Source organism: Beta vulgaris, chromosome 9, assembly GCF_026745355.1.
Source record: "Beta vulgaris subsp. vulgaris cultivar EL10 chromosome 9, EL10.2, whole genome shotgun sequence".
NCBI lineage: Eukaryota > Viridiplantae > Streptophyta > Magnoliopsida > Caryophyllales > Amaranthaceae > Beta > Beta vulgaris.
The window spans coordinates 10992896-11012208 of record NC_079210.1 but is presented as its reverse complement, the minus strand read 5'-3'; the positions used below and the strand labels follow the sequence as shown (position 1 = coordinate 11012208).

Sequence of the window (19313 nt, the reverse complement as noted above, 5' to 3'; positions counted from 1 at the left end):
CCACTTTCATTTTCGCTTTTAATTTATTTTCGTTTTTAATTTATTTTCGTTTATGTAATTTATATAATTTATGTTTTGTAATTTAGTTCATTTATGTTTCATTTTCGTTGTAATTTAAGTATTTTATTATTGAAATTCATTCTTTAGTTTAGTTTATGTTATATTTTATAATTTCAGTATGCTATTTTTTAGTTTAAATTCATTTTATTTTCGCTTGTTGGACTTGTTTGGCTGCTGCCTTTATGTGTTACGCTATTGTTGTAATTTTTTTTCAAAAACCTTATAATATGATGTAGTCATCGAAAACCGCATCAGTTTTTTATTACCTATTGCGGGCCCATCTAATGCGAACCAAAACCGCATCAGTAAGCCCGGTTTTGACCGCATCAGATGGGCTTTTTTCCACTAGTGTAGTTTATACGTGTATGGGTTATGGGGGTGTTACATTTTCGGTCGTTAATACTTCCGGCCCAATCGTTGTATGTGTATCCCGTAAGCTTGTTATTCTACTCTATTTTGTACAGGATTCCATAACTTTTTTGCTCCCTTGATGTACATCATAATCCTTTTTGCTGCTACCAGGTTAGCTTTTCTTGGCTCACTCATGAACCTTGATACAATGTTTATAGCATGAACTATGTCAGGCCTCGTGTGTGTGATATTAGAGAGTCGATCAAACTTCGATATATATATGCATCGACCTTCTCTTTGCCATCAATCTTAGATATCCTTTCATTATGTATCATTGGTGTAGCCAATGGCTTGCATTCACTCATGTTGAACTTCTTAAGTAGGTCGTCTGCATATTTTTCTTGTGAGAGAAATATTCTTCCTGGACTTTGCTTGAATTGCATGCCAATAAAGTATTTCATGGCTCCAAGGTCGATCATCTCATATACTGACATCATTGCCTTCTTAAATTCTTTGATAATTTCTGAATTAGTGCCTGTCTAGATTAGATCATCTACATAGAGTCACAATATAAGAAAATCTTGTGCTCCTTGAGCCTTGATATTTAGTGATGGCTCACTAGGGCTTTTATGAAGCCATTTTGGAGAATATAGCCATCAATTTTGCTATCCCAAGCTCAGGGAGCTTGTTTTATCTCGTAAAGGGCTTTTCGAAGGCAATATACTTTATCTTCTTAGCCTTTAGTGACATAAACTTTAGGTTGCACGACATATATTTCTTCTTCGAGTTGCTCATTTAAAAATGCGAGTTTCGCATCTAATTGATATACTGGTAATTTTAATTGAGCCGCAAGTGCAAGGACTAACCTGATTGTCTCCATGCGAACTAGTAGAGCATATGTCTTGTCAAAATCAATTTCTAGTTGTTGAGAGTAGCCTTTTGCAACAAGACGTGCATTGTATATTTGGATGGAGCCATCTTCATTGTACTTGACTTTGTAGACTCATTCAAGCCGATAATATCCTTTTCTTCAGGTTTGTCAAGTAGCTCATATATGTTGTTCTTCTTGATCATTTTGATCTCTTTATTCATGGCTTTAGTCTATTTCTTCTCATGCTACTTCTTCAAAGCTTTGTGGTTCGCTGGTGAGAGAGTTGTGTTAGCTTGATTGCACGGTAAATCTTCCAAGTAGCTTGGTGGTCGTCGAGTTGCTGGAGGTGGACTATGAGAGTTAGACTTTAATGTCGGACTCACCGATCTCGAGGTTTTTCTTGGAGATTTCGGTGATGATGGACTGGAGGATGACTGCGTTCCTGTATGTATTGGGCCTTCATCTTCATTTAGGCTTGGTCAAAGAAAATCTCCATCATATTATTATTTGGTTAATTAATGCAAGGATTAACATCGGAAGACCTAACTTGTTTAGTCGGTGCGTCACTGTCGTACTTTTCATTCAATTGAGTACAAGACAAACATTATTTCATGAAACTAAACATGTAATAAAAGTTGTAGTAAATCTAGAAATATATATAGTTAACTTAAGCATATCTAGAGTTGTGTAATTTAGTGTTTATAAACTTAGTTTACATAACTGTTATAGTCACATAATTTAACCTAAGCTATTTTTCACTGCTACATCATCCCATCTTCATATGCATACCTAAAACAGAAAAACAAAACGTCATGAGATGAGGCTTAGTAACATACTGCTCTAACAACGTAAATTAACAACTCATTTTATTTGTAAACATAGATGAGAAAATATATTCAAACCATTTCACAAACATACACTTTGAATCAAGAATTTAAAAATCATTTACATTGTCATTCATTAGTGTAATATCCATTATCACATTTTATTATCTAAAAACTTTATCTGGTTACTTGGTGAGTATAGCAAAAGGCATAGCCACCGAGAACATAAGTGAAATAGCCATTATTAAGCCATGCTTATATTAGGAAATAATTGAGTTTAATTAAAAATAATCAAGTCCAGGAAAAAATTATTTATTTTGAATGTTTTAGGTCTTCTAAGAAAGGTAGGGAATTAAGTATGGGTTAATGGGTTAAAATAATTAAAGGAAAGCACTTAAGTGGGGAAAGTAGGACTTGGTACATGTATATTAGGATGTTAGGGATATTTTATAACTGATAAATGTAGGTATTAAGGTCTGAAAAGGGAAAGAAAAGTAAACTCTATAGTTTAAGGTAGGTTGATGAGAATTCCTACATGCACATTTGTTGGGAATAGGCAAGTTGACCTAGAAAACTATTCTTAAATTGGGATCCAAACCCACCCCAGTGTAGTGAACATTGTTAGACTGTTGTGTGTCTATCAAAAATAACCTAACTATAACCTTCAAGCAATGAAGTCGAGTAAGTAAGGGTTGATCCCACATAGAATTGGATTTATGTTATTATTTCTTGTGTTAGTTAAAAACTCTTGTTTTTGATAAAATATCAATAAAAAACTAAATAAACTAGTACCTGAAAAATATTTACCAAATAACTAAACTAAGAAAAAGATAAACAGAGATACTAAAATAGGGATATCGGGAGATATATAATGGTATTAGAATATTAATCGATCATTGAATGAAATAAATCACGCATATACTTTGACGTTAACTCAAGAATGAACATCGACACTGTGAACTTTGTAAATTGCAAATAAACCAAACAAGCTCTTGAAATATTGTCTAATTAACTAATAATCTACAACAAGCTCTCTAGACTCAATTAATTAACAACATGGAAACTGTAGAAATAATTAACTTAAGCCAAAATCTCACAACCTCGGATTGTGCAACTTAAAATATTATAATCTTAGGTATCACGACAAGCTTTAGTCACTAGTCAAATACCTAATTGCTACAAACGAAATTAATAAGAACAATTGCGTATCACAAGTCAAGTCTTAGCAATAAAAATAGCAAGTTGTACAAAAATGGTCAATCTAAATTATAATCAAACTAGTTCTAAACAATAATACAGAATATCAATCCAACCAAGATATAATCATGACCCAAATATGAAAAATTATAACCTTTCCATTCTCACAATATAATAATCCAATACCTAATATATTTCACCACCCAAAGAGATTTAGCCTAACATATTAAGAACAAAAATAGTACTAATTAGAGTGAAAGAATTAATAATTGAAAAATTATAAAATCTAATAACTCTATTATTAATCCAAGTTCAATTACCACTTTTACGGAGATAAAGGAAACTAGTCTGAAATTAATAAATAACATCCCAAATAAAGTAACACAATTATCGATGGAAGGAATACTACGGAATGCGTTTTTGATGGAAATTCCTACTATAATCTATAAGTTGTAATCTACTACTATGTTGTTGTCTGTAATCGTCGTTGCTATGTTGTCTGCAACCTACTACTATGTTGTTGTCTGTAATCGTTGTTTCTATCCATCGACATAATAATCTCGTTTTCAAATTGTTGTATTTAAAGGTTTTCAAGGCTAGAATGAAGGACAAGATAGAAACAAATATTTATGAAATTGTTGTGTCGTGATAAACAACTCATTGTCTTGAAAACAATATTCGGTGCAACCGAGGTACACAATTGCATCACCGATTCGTTCCCTAAGTTTTACAAAACTTTCAACACACAATGGCACTCTTGGGTGTGAGATGGAGTCACTAAAACTTATGCCCAAAAGAGAGGAAGAAAAGAAGATGGGAGAGAATAAAGATGTGTTCTCCAAAATCAGAAAAAATGATTCATATTTATAGGATTAAAGAAGGAGAAGTACCATCCCAAAAAAATCAAAGGAATCCAATGATCATAATCAATCCAATTAAACACATGACTATGAAGAATAAAAACTCCATCATCAAGAGGAATTATGGAATGGAATAAATCGCCATTATAAGAATGACAATTATCCTTAAACCATATAATTAAGAGGAGGTTATAAAAGGGATCCAAGAAAATAATGAAAAATCTGGAAAACGTGAATTTTGGCCTTCACCCGATCGGGCCCGAGACGAAAATGCCAAAACATCACAGAGGTCGCCCGGTCGGGCAAACCATGTCCGACTAGGCTCTATTAGCGACTACGAGACGCCCACCCGATGCCATCGGACGCTTGAAATTTCTCCGATTTTTCCACCTTTAATCCCAACATCTACAATTTGGATAAGAGAAGCTAAAAAAATGATATCATAAATAGCAAAGAGAAAACGAAGCGGGTTAGATTGTATGGTGACTTGAAAAAGGGTTGAAATTTTTTTTAAAAAAAAAGGGGGGGGGGGGAAGTGACACACTCATTGGTCAACGTTGGCATGGCTTGATCAACGTCGGTAAAGTAGTTAAGGTTGATCTCACAAAACAAATTAGTTATTGTAAAAGGTTGGACTTGCAAATTTTCCGGATAATTAACTAAAATGAAGGAAAATAGAGGTCAACGCTAGAATGACGTCATTAGGTTTCTTTTGACAAAGTTTTTTTGGGGGGTTTAAGGTTTCTCTTCACAAAAGAATTTTAAAAAGGTGTTTCTGACAAGTTGCTTATATAAATTGTTTCTGACAAATTTTCCTTTATTTAATATCAAATCTAATAACACATTAATATAATTCTGCCACATTGCAAACTTAACTTGAGCATCACATGTGATTCAAAAAGTAGTGAGGAAATAAAGGTCTAGGGAGAGAAGTATGAAGTGTAGAGATCTATAAGGGGAGAAGGGAAGGTTTTAATTTATTCGACAAGAGAAAAGTCGATTATATTATGTTCAATTAAATTCCCGAATTCAACATTTATAAAGCGAAAAATCAATCATTTTATTCTTAATATCATTCCATATATCTTCAAACCCACATATAGAAGCATCGAATCAAAGAAACTGAAAGAATTGATAAATATAGGAAAAACAGACAAAGTAAAAAGCTCATCATCAACTATTCTATCACTCTTATTGAAAGTTGACAAATCTTATTCTTATTCATATAAACAAACGAAGAGGGTGCATCAACTTTGTTATTCCAAGCCAAAATCGACCTGGACAAGTATAATAAAAATTAGATGATATTATAACACTAGCAAATTATACGAACAGATAATAAATATTCACATGATGGCAAACACTTAATGGAATAATCTAATCAAACTTTGACATGTATATCATCTAGCTTCAATTCATACCAACATCATACCCAAAATGTCAAGTTCTTGATTGTTAAATAAAGCTTTTTAACCGTGCGTTTGTCCAAATACCTTAGATTACACATTTTTTTAACATTCTATTCCAAAGAAACTCTTACTTTCTACGCATAATTACGAGTTTTGTTTTTTGGAAAAATTGATAAGGGCAGTCCTAACTATGACCCCTCTTCCATAAAAAATTCAAACTTTCAATAATTCCACAGCAATCACAACTTTGGGGGGGTGCTTTACAGAAATGGACAAAAGTGGATCGATTACTTGTTTAAGAAGTAATTTTTTTTTCTTTACTGGCTTTAGAGGGGTTTCAAGGGCAGGAGTTTTATTGAATAGGGGAGGAGGTGGCGGGGAAAGGGAGGGTGTTTCAAAGGCGGAGGATGAGTTTTGTGATGGCGTGTGGGGCACAATGGTTGCTTGGTGGTAGTGCAGCAGCAGACTAGGGGCAGAGAAAGAGTTGCGTTGGAAGAGGTGGAAGAAGGAACACGAGAGAGGGAGAAGGCAGGGAATGGTGTTGCAGTAGCCGGCGAAAGGGTGGCCAGGCTCCAATGAGCCGACGACTAGTAGGCATAAGGTAGGTGAGTGGTGGTGGTGAAGTAGATTATGAGAGGGGAAGATAGAGAGTTGTGTGGGAAGAGGGAGAAGAAGGGATGCGAGAGAAGGAGAAGGCAGGGGGTGATGCTGCAAAGGCCGATAGGATGGTGTCCCGGCTCCGATGAGCCGGCGGCAGGGAAGCTTAGAGTGGTTGCGAGTTGTGGTGCAACGATATACCTTGGAAGCGGAAGAGAAAGTGAGTGTTGCGTGTGGAGAGGGGGAAGGAGGCAGTGGTTCGATGTTGCAGTGACCGGTGGGAGGGTGGTCGGGCTCCGATAAGCCGACGAAATTGAGTCAGAGAGTGGCAGTTTCAGGGGTGCAGTGGGGGAGTGGTGGCACGACATGAGAGGAGGTTTCGAGGGCAGATGAGGGGTAGGAGTGCAGAGAAGAGGGTGTCAGGAATGATAAGGATGGTGGCTTAGGAGGTTTACCTGTTGTAGCAGGTTAGGTGACCTGTTAGAACCATTTTTATGACATACCTTCAAAGTTGAAACTGCTCTGCAATAACCGAGAATTGGGTTGGAATAGAGCAATAGTTGAAAACACCCTTATTAGTTTTTTCTTTTATTATATACAACGTCGGCTTAGTTTAATCTACTGATTAAAATGACTAATATTACATAAAATGAAGATAATATAAGGAATTACAAAGCTCAATGTCACACATAAACTTACAAACTTACCACCAATATTTTCATATCATAAAACTATATAGGGATTGATATCATCACACTAGAATGTTTGAAAAACTTTGGTAATGCAAACTAAAGGACAAACATGTTGGCCCAAAACCCCAAAAATAAAAGACAGATCAATTATATGTTGCACTCATGTGCTTAAGGTTAGTTAAACAAAAGTGTAAATAGGTAATGCCACGTAGTTGCACTTGCATAGTTGCATCCCACCACTCACATGGTCGTACTCGTACTCCAACTTTTACCTAAGTGGCTAAGTGGCAAATCTTGGTTGGCCGACACCAATCACTGCAACTCCAGAACCAGAACAATATCCCCAATTTAATTTACGCCCTACGAAATTTCAAACATAACATTTGCAAAATTTTCGCCAAAAATCTGACCTAATCATTCAAATTAAAGATCTGGGTTTTTACGACCTACCACGATACTATACTTTTTAACTTTTGCTTGATCTTTGCAATTGCATCTCAAATTTTATCGCAATTTCAAATAATTAGGGTTTTTACTACTGTTGAAGAGTAAAATTTTCAGTTCGATCGCCCTGAATTAGAGTACTAGATCGCTGATTTAAGCGATTTGGTACTCCAGCGAAAACCCTAATTTTGTTGAATGTGCTTAGCAAGTGTTCATCAAGATGGCTACACCACATCGAAGGTTGGAAACTCAATTCTCTCTCTTTTTGTTTTTTGAATTTTGTTGTTTAGTGTTATGGAGTAATTTTGCTGCTGTTTAATACTAGTGGAGTTGGGTCCAATTTTCAATTTTTTAAATTGTTTTTTCAGTGGAGTTTTGAAACGATCAAATGATAGTGCAAGACTTGTTATGACTACTATTATGGGAATTGTTTTTGGGTTTTTCATTGGAGTATCATTTCCTTCAGTTTCTGATAAGGTAAATTAATTAATTTTGTAATCATTATTTTTTAATTGTTGTTCATATTTGACTGGAACTTAGTAATGTATAGTCAGTCTATTGAGAGTGATGTGATTTGTTTTCCAGATTAAATTATCATCAAGACTTATATCATCATTTGATGGAAACTTGGCGGGCGGTAAAAGTTCTGCAAAGTCCCTTGAAGATCTTGGATCAGTAACTATTCCGAAGGTGTAATATATGTTTTTGCTTACTTTGCCGTAGCTATTTTACTATATTTAGAGTTTTGACTTGATTTTGCTAATGGCTTCTCGCTGCTACTTGCATTGCCCCTTCTAACTTGTTAAAGATATTAGATTATATTTAGTTCAATTTTAATGAAGTAACACTGAAGCTTGATTAACATATATTTTGCTCCTGTACAGTACTATGCAGCATCCAGTAGCTTATTTTGTAATTTTCATGATGGATACTGCATTTTTTCTTCTGGCTGGTAATGTGTTGCTGGTTTCTGTATTTTCATTCAGATATATGTACCGAGCAATCCTCGTGGTGCGGAGATGTTACCGCCAGGAATTGTAGTTCCAGAAAGTGACTTTTATCTTCGAAGATTGTGGGGCGAGCCGAGTGAGGTACACTTCTTTAATATCCAAACCATATTTATTTTTGACTTTTTCTGCACTATTTTTCCTCTTCATAGATGTGGCTGATACTCACATTATAATTAATGCATGACCCTACTTTTTTTGCCTTCAGAGAGAAATACCCTTTTTTAATTACTCATATCTTATTTGAAGAAGATTTTTAGATCATATACTTCTATGGCTTACAGCTTAGCTTCAAGTTAGTCTTTAAATATGGTGATTTCTAATCAGAAGAAGTTAGAAGTCTGATTTTCTTAAGGAAATGAGAGGAATGAAGGAAGGTTATGTTGCCAACTTGGAAAAAGTAGTTAATTAACACCAGCTACTTTGCGTAACCTAATTCTTGTTGACTACAATTAAATTGGTATCCACCTGCTTGATAGCATAAACCAAGTTCATCTCAGGTCTTTCCATCAGCCAATTATATAATTGAAGCTGGAAATAGTTCTTAACTCACTGTAATCAAGGTGACACCAGGTCCAAATATGTCAGAACCACTTTTTGTTGCAATGTATAATGAGAACTATAACAAAGTGTACCCGAAGGCCAAAACAAACACAAAAGCATAGGTGAGCATTATGTTGAAATAAATCTCTTGATCTTTTATTTACCCTGTAAACTCTAATTTAATGTTGTCTGAAACATTGCTTAACTGAGCTGCTTCTTGGGCCTTGAAATCAAAGCATTTTTATTTTATTAACTTATTTTTACATGAATCTCTTAATTTCTTTGTGTAACCTCTCGAAATTCTTTAATCCCTTACTGGTACAATTGACTTGCAGGCATGCAAATCTCCATCAAGTTTTTGAATCAACTTCTTTATGTGAAAAAGAGCTTTGCAGGCATGCAAATTTCCATCGAGTTAACTTTGCGGGTTCTGCACAAAATTGTGCAACAACTAGATAATTATATCAAGTTTTAAGTAATTCAATTTAGCATTTAATTGGACTTTAAAAAACACTTGGTGAACTTCAAAATGTGGAAATTTCGGGAGAGTTCTTATAATTTTTCATCGAATCAGAAATCATAATGCTATATCAAGCCGGATTTTAGTATGGTTCTTGCACTTTGACCTTAAATCAGCAAAGTGATGCGATTTGATAGATGCATTTAGATTTGAATTTACTTAACCTCTTTAGGTCCCATATCTTTCCAACTTGAAATTATACTGATTTATTGAAATAAATTTAGCTCACTGAGTCCAAAATTTCAACTCAGAACTTAGTAGTTTTTAGAGAATTTCAGATCTTAGTGTCGCTAAGTCCTTCTAAGCAAGCCTTGTTTACATCGGAGCTTGAATTGGGCCAGCCAAAGCTGCTAGGCAAGAAGGTCTTTCCCTCTTCTTTGGCAACAGTGTTGCTGCACTTGCTTGTGAGATCAAATTTGCTCACTTCTGAATGTTGGGTACCTTGGGTTGATCCATGTTTTCAACTAGTTTCTTGTCTCTTTTGTATCAGACACACAGAGTGTCAATAAGGTTGCATAATACTCCAATGCCGTAGGTGTTGTTGCTTTCTAGACCTTCTCTCTTGATTGTTATGGCAAGCTTCACTTATGAGTATGCTGCGAAATTATCTTAGCACAAAACATTTAGTTGGTATACTTAGTTGATGTCATTTTGAACACTAGTCTTCTCTGGCTTCTTGTTTAAGAAAAGCAAATACATTCATTATTAAATTTTTTGTTCTGTTCATTGTAACACAGGACACTTCTATCAAGGTATCTTTGAATCTGCCTTTAAAATGTGATGTGTACTTTTAGCTGTGCTCTACTCTGAGAACCTTAATATCAGAACTGATGTTTTTGAAGCATTTAATAAAATTTAAGGCTAGTTTAATTATCTTTGTCATTTCTATTCTGTGGTTATCCACAAACCTATTATCTTTGGAAATTCAAATCTTTATCTTGTTGCAAATTGCGATCTCTTAGCTGCAAACTTTGCCAGCTGAAAACCTCTCTAGTTCTGTTGATATGTTAGTAAACAGAAGTATTAAAATTCTGGATAACATCCAATTAGAATTTCAAATTTCAAGCTACTAAATTGATGCAATTTTTAAGACACTCCAACAGCAACAAGAATGCTATTAGAACCTTAATCCCAAAAGGATGTGGTCAACCATATCAACTCAGATATCATTTCTACGAGTTGTTCACTTGAATATTATTCCTCCATGGACTTTTATATAATGTAATGATTTTACAGTCCAAATGCTTTCATGGCCGTTATCCCTTTCTCTATATCATTTCTGGTTGCCCTCAACTTCTTTCAAAGTCTCCATTCTTGTTACTCTTCATTCTCTGGGATGATATCTCTTGATGTGGCTATGCCGCGCAACCGTAGTCGCTTCTCTTATTATTGAGAAGTTTTTTTACAAATAAATGAGTTAGGAAAGGCTGTTGCCTTTGGTTTTAGATGATAGTCAAAGTCAACATTGATACTGCTTAATGGTTCTGTGTGTGAGGTAAGGGCTTATGATGCTTGGAGCTTTGCACTTATAATAACCAAGAATTTGTGCTGGGTTATTATTGAATAAAGATGCAATGTCCATCTTCTACCTTACAGTAAATACGTAAATAAGAAATGGCTGCTAGTTGATTGGACCAATTTGATTAGTCCTTTACAGAAACAAAGATATATGAGGTTTTGTCTGCATTGAAAATGAACAATTGAAACTTTACGTTATGTTGACTAATTAATGTTTTCTGGATGATTACAATTGATTCACGCATTTTCTATCAAACATTGATGATTCTCATTGTCTACTATTAAGATTTCTTGTGACGAATCAGTCTTGTTGCTTCCTGTAGTAGAAGTTCTGGTTACTTTGCAAGTTACTGCAATTTTTGTGTGCACTTCTTCTTTCCCCGAAGTTTTCCCTTATGTTGGGACTTTTATCTTTTTTGCTTTTCCTTTTACACAGAAAATTTTCCACTAAAAGTAAACGAAGTTAGACTTGTAATTATCAAAAAGACAAAGTGAGACGAAGACAGTAATGGTGAAATGGTGAGAGCAGTATTTGTAGCAAGACATGGGTTGTAATGCTATGTAGGCAGCTTTAGAGTTTCTTCCCTCTTGAAGTGATGCCTTATTGTGATTGTTGAATTACTAAGTATACATTGACATCATTCTTTATCGCCCCTTAAACTTAACTTTTCTTTTCTTTTTTTGAAATAAAGAAAAACTTATCACTTTCACTTGCAGGATTTGAAAAAGAAGCCCAAGTACTTAGTGACTTTGACGGTTGGATTTGATCAGAAGGACAATGTTAATGCAGCAATAAAGAAGGTATTAGAATACAACATATATTACCATGTCACTAAGATTCTCAAATTTTGTTCAAGGACAATGATATCAGTGTTGATGTTGTGCTGCAGTTCTCTGACGATTTCCAAATATTGCTTTTCCATTATGATGGTCGGGTTACTGAATGGGATCAGTTTGAATGGTCTAAACGAGCTATACATGTCAGTGCTCGGAAGCAAACAAAATGGTGCGAACCGTTTTTACCAATTTTGCAGCATTATACATAGCCAATACCATAGAAGTATACAAGTGGTGATAGACTAGTTTTGTCATTTGTGCTTGAACACCAAAGGCCTTCCATAACCCTCTAAGTCCAATTTGATTTCTCTTACATATTCATTTCAGGTCTTTATGGGCTAAAGCTGACAAGAGATAATTTTTTTAGATTTATACATGCTGAAATGACTTTTAGCCCTGAAATTTTTGATTGACTTCAATCACTTCCTATAACATGATTTGAAGAATGAGTTAATGTGCACCCCAGAATATCTTCTCTTTTATGGTGCTGATTTTGTGCTCTTTGTGGTGACCCTAATGCTTGGTCTAATTTTGTTTATTCTCTGAAAGTTTTTGACTTTGTTAAGGAACTATTCCAAGAGTTTGTGACATGTGAGGAGTCAAATCCTTAAATAATCAAGGGTTATTGATCCTTTCTCTTAAGTGTCAAGAATGTCCGTCGTTTAAATTAGAAGATGTGTTTAAATGTGGTGCAAATAGAAGGCATTCCTGTCCCATGCCAGAAACATAAGATGTGGACAAGACATAGCTAATTATACTGCCTCATCCCTGATATTGTTCTCCTGTTCCAACTCTCACTGAAGTACTCTGCAGGTGGTATGCGAAAAGATTTCTGCACCCTGATGTTGTTGCAGCTTATGACTACATCTTTATCTGGGATGAAGATCTTGGTGTTGAACACTTCAATGCAGAGAGGTAAAGCTTAAAGGCTTAATTTGCCAGTGGTTCTTTCATACTAACATATGAAGTTCTTTTTTCCTTTGACCTGAGCTTTGAGATTCCTAGGCACCTGATTTTGCTCATACATATATCAGGTATATACAATTGGTGAAGAAATATGGCCTTGAAATTTCTCAACCTGGTCTTGAGCCTAATAATGGTTTGACATGGGAGATGACTAAGAGGAGAGGTGATAGAGAAGTACACAAGTATGTCTTTTGTTTTAACATATGTAGTTAACTCCTTTCTGTCCCTCAAAGTGATATATCATCTTTTCGCAATCAGTGTGACAAATTGTCTGGTTGTTTGACCAGGGAAACAAAGGAAAAACCAGGCTGGTGCTCCAATCCTCATTTGCCTCCTTGTGCTGCGTATGCTCCTTCCTTAAATTCCTCGTACCGATATGACATATGCATGCATTATGATTTTAAGACCAAAATAAAAAAGATCAATGAGAACTGAAAAATCGCATAAATTGACAGATCAAAATCATGTCGCTGTTAGTCTATATCTGGTAACATATACATACATCAGTATTCTATTCAAGCTTATTTACTAACTGCTTCATGGATTTCTAATCTAAAGGGTCTCTGTTTGTTGATCAAATTCACACCTTTTTTTAATGATAGGGGGATGTTATGGATGTCTGAAATAGGAAGAATACATTAACATCAAGCTATGAGAGCATGTCTAGTTATAAAAACTAAAACTACTCAAAGTCTTTAATTGAATCTCATGAAATATGAAAGAAGCTACCCTGCATGCGGACACTCTTCCTCTTCCCTTTGAATTGTAATTGTTCTGTCGGGTACTGCAGATTTGTGGAAATTATGGCCCCTGTCTTTTCACGAGATGCTTGGCGCTGTGTGTGGCATATGATTCAGGTATTAATATTGCATCTTGCTATTTTGTTTATCGTAAATTCGTAATCTATGGTTTAATATGTATAAAACTTCCGGTTTTATTTAGTTCTACCATTTGCTCTTTGCACGTTTGCCTACGCACAATTTTGAACAACTATACCTTTAATTAGGTATAAGTAAAAATTTGATATTCTGGAGATATGTATTGAGAAGAATCCAACAAGATCCCATATGCCTATGTTTTTCCTTAGTAATACAAGATGGTTAAAGTAGAATTTGCGAATAGCGTCAAAAGTCAAAAAGGTAGAACTAAAAAAAGCGGAGGAAGTATATGATACTCGATGTTAATGCTAAATAACTAAGCTATTGTGTGACTGTTATAGTTAAGAGTTTGACATTGTAATTATATAATGCTTTTAAATTCCCTTACTCATTGTCATTTTCATCACATGTCCAGAATGATTTGGTACATGGTTGGGGACTGGATTTTGCTCTGAGAAGATGTGTCGAAGTAAGTTTTTAATTTCTAATTACCGCTTTCCTTTGGTTGGCAATGCACTGAGTGTGACTCTGAAAAAATTGCATTCTCCTCTGCCTGGGATGTAATAAGCGATGGACATTGTCAAAGAATTTTTTTGGTGAAATGGACTATCTTCTGCTTTGACCTGGCAGCTTAATTAGAACAAGTTGTTTATGATATTATCTGGGTTGTGTTCCTGAGTGAATATTTGCAATTCTGTTCTTGGTCATGGGTTCTTCTTGTAGGCTGTAGTTCTTTCCTTCCCAATTCAGATACCACCTCTATATTTTTTTAGGTGCACCATTTGCTTTTTCGCATTTGGCGAAACACTTCTTTGAACGTTAATATCTCTTACTGGGTGTAAGTAAAAATTATAAAAATTTGATATTTGTAATCCTCGCATTGAGACGAATCTAACAAGAACCCACTTGACTATGTTTTTTCTTATATAATGACGCGAGATAGTTTAACAAAGTTGGTTGATGAATAGTGCCACAAAAACAAATGGTGCAACGAAGAATACAGAGGTAGTATATTTTAATTTTGTAAATGAATTTGATATGACCGGGGGATTGAAACTCTTTTATTACATTGTCTCTCTGACATATTATAGATAAATTTCTGCCCTGTGTTCTACACAGGCTAAATATTATCAATCGAAGGTAAAAAATATATATTTAATTAGGTAGAAACCGTAGAATGAGAAATTATATTATTTTGAAACAGTATACTACTTCCGTCCCAAAATATTGTTTTTTTTTTTATATTTGTTTTTATGTTGAAGCTTATCAACTTCGACCATGTCTTTGACTATTATAAGGTAAAAGATTATGGTGTGGTATATTGTTAGAATCTTCTCAATGTGTCTTTTTGAAATATAAATTTTGTAGAAATTCTTTATTAATGTATAACCACAAAATTAATGGTCAAAGATATGCCTTGGAGGCCGTGTAAAGAGGATATGGATCCAATATTTTGGGATGGAAGGAATATATAAAAGAGAGTAAAAGTAGGAATTATGAAAATATTATATGTGCTTTGACTGCTTTAGTTTCCTAATATATTTTTGATAATTTATTCTATATCATAAATATTCTCCTTATAATTTTGCTTGTTATAAGTACATGGTGATTAGACATATGTAGCTTTCTTTGAAAAAATAGTGTTCATGTTAAATGTGTTTGAATATGTATCTTCAATGATCAACTTCTCATGATTTGTATGTTTTCATAACTTAAGATATTAATGTTTAGAGTTTTGGGAACCGTGAATAAGCAGGCAAGAAGAGCAAGAGTGAATGGTGTATATACAAAATTATATATAATTTCCACATTATATATAGTTGCATATCATATACTTCCTTTGTATTTTGGTTGCACAATTGGGGAGGGATTCATGGTATTTTGAAGATTTATGTTATAGGAGAGAGGAAAAGAGAGATGGGAAAGGTGCTCTTTTGGTGATGAGGGAGAAAAGGAGAGAGAGAGAGGGAAACTATATGCCAAGAAAGGTACGTTGCAATCAGTAATTTTGGGCATCCAGTATAGGGAAGTGTTTCAACCTCAAAGCTAAATAGATGGATGAAGTTTATGTTATTGACTGGCTATAAGCTACATATTGGTTTGTGTCTATTGTTTCATTTAGATGTACTAGATTCCTATATTTTCATGACATTATAATAGAGTATATCCATTTTCTGCAGCCTGCACATGAGAAAATTGGTGTTGTAGATCAACAATGGATAGTTCATAAAGTAATTCCGTCTCTTGGAAATCAGGTAATAAACCTTTAAAATAATATAGCATGCATTTTAATGCCTATTTTGTAAGTGCTTGGTGATGCTGTTGGAAGAGCATATTTGAGATGAGATATCACTGATTATATTGCTACACTGTGCACTATGTATAGCTTTTCCAAATGATTAGCCCATATCTACAGCCAACCAAGGGTGTGAAATAATGGTCTTTTTGTGTTTTAGGACTGGAGACAAGTTGATTCTGTCAATATGTACAAAATTTAGATTGTGATTGTAAGGGCACCATGATATTATCATACAATATTACTCGTATTCTTTTTTTTTTTCCTGAGTGAACTTATAGTATCTTTCTAATATCCCTTGAATTGGAACTTGGATCAATGAAGTCGATTTCCCTGCTTTTGCAAGAGAGCTAACTGGAGCTGAATGATCAGCCTCCATATGACTGATAAAGAATATTATAATTTTTCTTGTTTGTAAAGGTAAGCATCTTGTATTTTTCCCTATTAGATGACCAGAAGCTTGCAGCACAACATTAACTTAACTAGGTGGTGTGCAATTGTTTTTTTGAATGCGGAAATTTTCTTGGTCTCTAGATACATGTTTGATAGTCTTTGTAGATATTCAGATGCTCTTGCATTCTTCTTATGTTAGCTTTGCCAAAGCATTTAATCCTCAACTATAGACTGGTAGCACTTGCCTGCTTTTTGGTTATCAACACCTGCATCTGGAAAAGTTTAGTATAGTGAGTATGCTGTGTAAATTGTAAATCTTGCTTAGTGTCTGAAACAGTTTGTTTTGGAGTCCTGTCGCGATGCATTATCTACATTTCACAAATTGGTTGATTAGCTGTTAATACACAGCACAGCTTCTGAAAACTTTTATTTAGGGCTCTTAAGGAACTAAAAGTGGAATGTCATTGTAGTTATATAAGTCCCTAGCATTTGAAGTGCTTTTTTTGGGTTTTTTTATGTAGTGCCCCTGTGTTTTAACGAAATTCTATGTTGCACCCGACTTTTTTGAAGATTCCACGTTGTACTGTACCCTCAGCTTTTTAAACATTACACAAAATTCCCTTATACAAGATATCAAACAATAGATTTTGGGACTTTTTTTTACCCTGTGGGTATAGAGTAGGATTTTTGAGTCTTGTTAGTTAACTGAGTTTTGGGATATGATATGAGAAATTGAAGGCTAAGTGATGTTTCATGTAGGATTTTCTATTGGTAAGGGTATTTTGTGTGACGTTTAGAAGGTTTTGGGGTACAATGCGGAGAGTTAAAAAAGGTCGGGTACAACGTAGTATTTCGTGAAATACAGGGCACTATGTAGAAAACCCCTTTTTGTTTTTACCTCTATTGTCTCATTATCTGCTTAGTATGCTTTCTTTTCCTTCTATCAGTGCCTTACCATTTTCGTAGAATAACTTCCATAAGTTGATGAAAGGAGCTACTCTGTCAATCAGAGCCCCTGTAGGAAGGCATGGGAAATTAGGAATAGAAGATCGTAGTCTCTAATTTGTAAAGAACAGAGATTGACATATATCTTCAGACCCGTATACATCCCTGCTAAGTTGCCTTATGTTGTCCTGGGAGGCTATATAATGACTGCATGGGCTGCAGTGAGTTCATCATTGGCTTTTTATGCAACATCAAATCACTTTGCATTTTACCTTGCATGGATGTGTACATTTGTTGGCCACCAGAAGATGAAAGAAATACATTACAAAAAGTGCAATCACAAAGCACTGGAGGATGGAAAGTCCTTAGGTTCGATCCTCAGCTGGCAATCTGTTGCAATAATTCCCCTGAAATTCCTGAATTCCTGGCAGTTGAAGGGACTTCAGGGGATCAGTCCTTCACTAGATCAGGCCTTGACTCTGCTTCTACTCTTTCATGGTCGCAAACATTTTACTTGACTTGCTCTATTCATCTATTGCTTTCAGTATTCTTGGAATACCATTTTAAATCATCATGATCTGTGTGGGCTTCCTGTGTTAGCTAGTTTCTGTGATATCATGAATAAAAAGTTTATCTCTTTTTTCAAGTGGAAGCCATGACGTTTTGGATTTCTCGACCTTCTCCGACCTCTGTTAGTTGGTCAATGCCAGATCAATAATTGGTTATTCTGAATCTAGGGAGGTTTCCACCTCAGAAAAGTTTGATTGGTTTATTAGGTGGATTTTCTGCAAGTTTTTTGGTGCTATGTTGGACGAAATTTGCTATTTATGTGAGCATGTCTGCTTCTCACCCCCTGATAGATTTGAATATGAGCATTAGCTGATATTCGAATGTCAACTTTCTATTCCCGTCATTATATAGAATGTTTTCACATCTAAAAGAATTATGCCTGTATGTCTTTAATAACTTTCTATTTCTGTCAGTAATCTGACACCTCTAGTTTCTTTAATATCTGTGGAGACAGTGCTCGCGAATTAAATATTATTGAGCCTTCCCTGTCCATAGTGTGTTCAAATTCTGGTATTTATTTTTGGTTGCAAAAGTCATTCTACAGCTTAACTTTAAATTTACTGTTTTCTCATATGATATCATGTAATATTTTCTTCATTAATGCGTCTATCCACTTTCAGGGCCAGGCTGAGAATGGCAAAGCTCCATGGCAAGGGGTAGGCACATACACTATCGTCCTTTTCTTTACATTGATTTTTCAGTGGAATTTTGACCATGAATTCATTTTTGCATGCATATGGGACGTGGGAGATGGAATTCTAATCTTTTAGTTATTAACTTGTTATGTACCTTTTATGTATCTTTTTCCCTAGAAATTCTAAATTGATTTGTCGTTTGCACATCTTTGATCTTGCTATCAAGGTCCGTGAGAGATGCAAAAAAGAGTGGGCTCAATTCCAAAATCGACTTGCAAATGCTGACAAGGAATACCTCGCACAACTCGGGAAGGGCTAATTACTACTCTATCATCGGCTGCATACTAGTGTTAATTACTTTTGATCCTCCCTTCTGTACTGGCACCATGTTGGAGGATCACTTTTCTTATATATGATGTGCTTCCGGTTTGCTAGCGGGTATTCCTTTCACCTCTTAAGGATGTAGGGAAGACAAGATTACACATTGTGCATAGAATACTACGTTAATGCTAGGTAACCCATCCCATGTAAGTAATTATCTTCTCTATGCCTTGTTGGGCTTCCCATATTGCCTTCTTATATTGGATTACTGGGTTACATTTACTTTCAGTGGTGCAGATATGCATAGAATTTAGAGTATGCCCTTGTATTAAATTATTGTACAAATTTTGAACTACTGATGTAGACAGATAGATGAGACTTTTACAGTCGGCAGTTCTTTTGTAGTCGACTGAGGTAGACAAATTTGTGTTTCTTGGATAAACATTTTATTAGAACATGGAAAACGCATCTCCTACCCCCATCTCTCTCAGTTGTGTGGAGAGGTGAAACTGGGAGATTCATATCTCCTACCTGATTTTTGTATGGTTTTGGTGGAATCTTTTCAAAAATATGGTTATA

The 19313-nt window shown here is 35.0% G+C and overlaps 1 protein-coding gene across 1 annotated transcript; it reads left to right on the top strand.

Annotated features, from left to right (window-relative positions):
• Positions 1-7146: 7146 nt before the first annotated feature.
• LOC104903222 (hypothetical protein) lies at positions 7147-19191 on the top strand. The gene is made up of 14 exons (XM_010691220.4): positions 7147-7545; positions 7674-7782; positions 7891-7995; positions 8292-8396; positions 11611-11694; positions 11784-11899; positions 12544-12645; positions 12765-12878; positions 12984-13040; positions 13487-13553; positions 13990-14043; positions 15755-15829; positions 18399-18434; positions 18640-19191. The coding sequence occupies exons 1-14, from the start codon at positions 7526-7528 to the stop codon at positions 18730-18732; spliced, it is 1137 nt and encodes a 378-aa protein (XP_010689522.1). The 5' UTR covers positions 7147-7525; the 3' UTR covers positions 18733-19191.
• Positions 19192-19313: the final 122 nt, after the last annotated feature.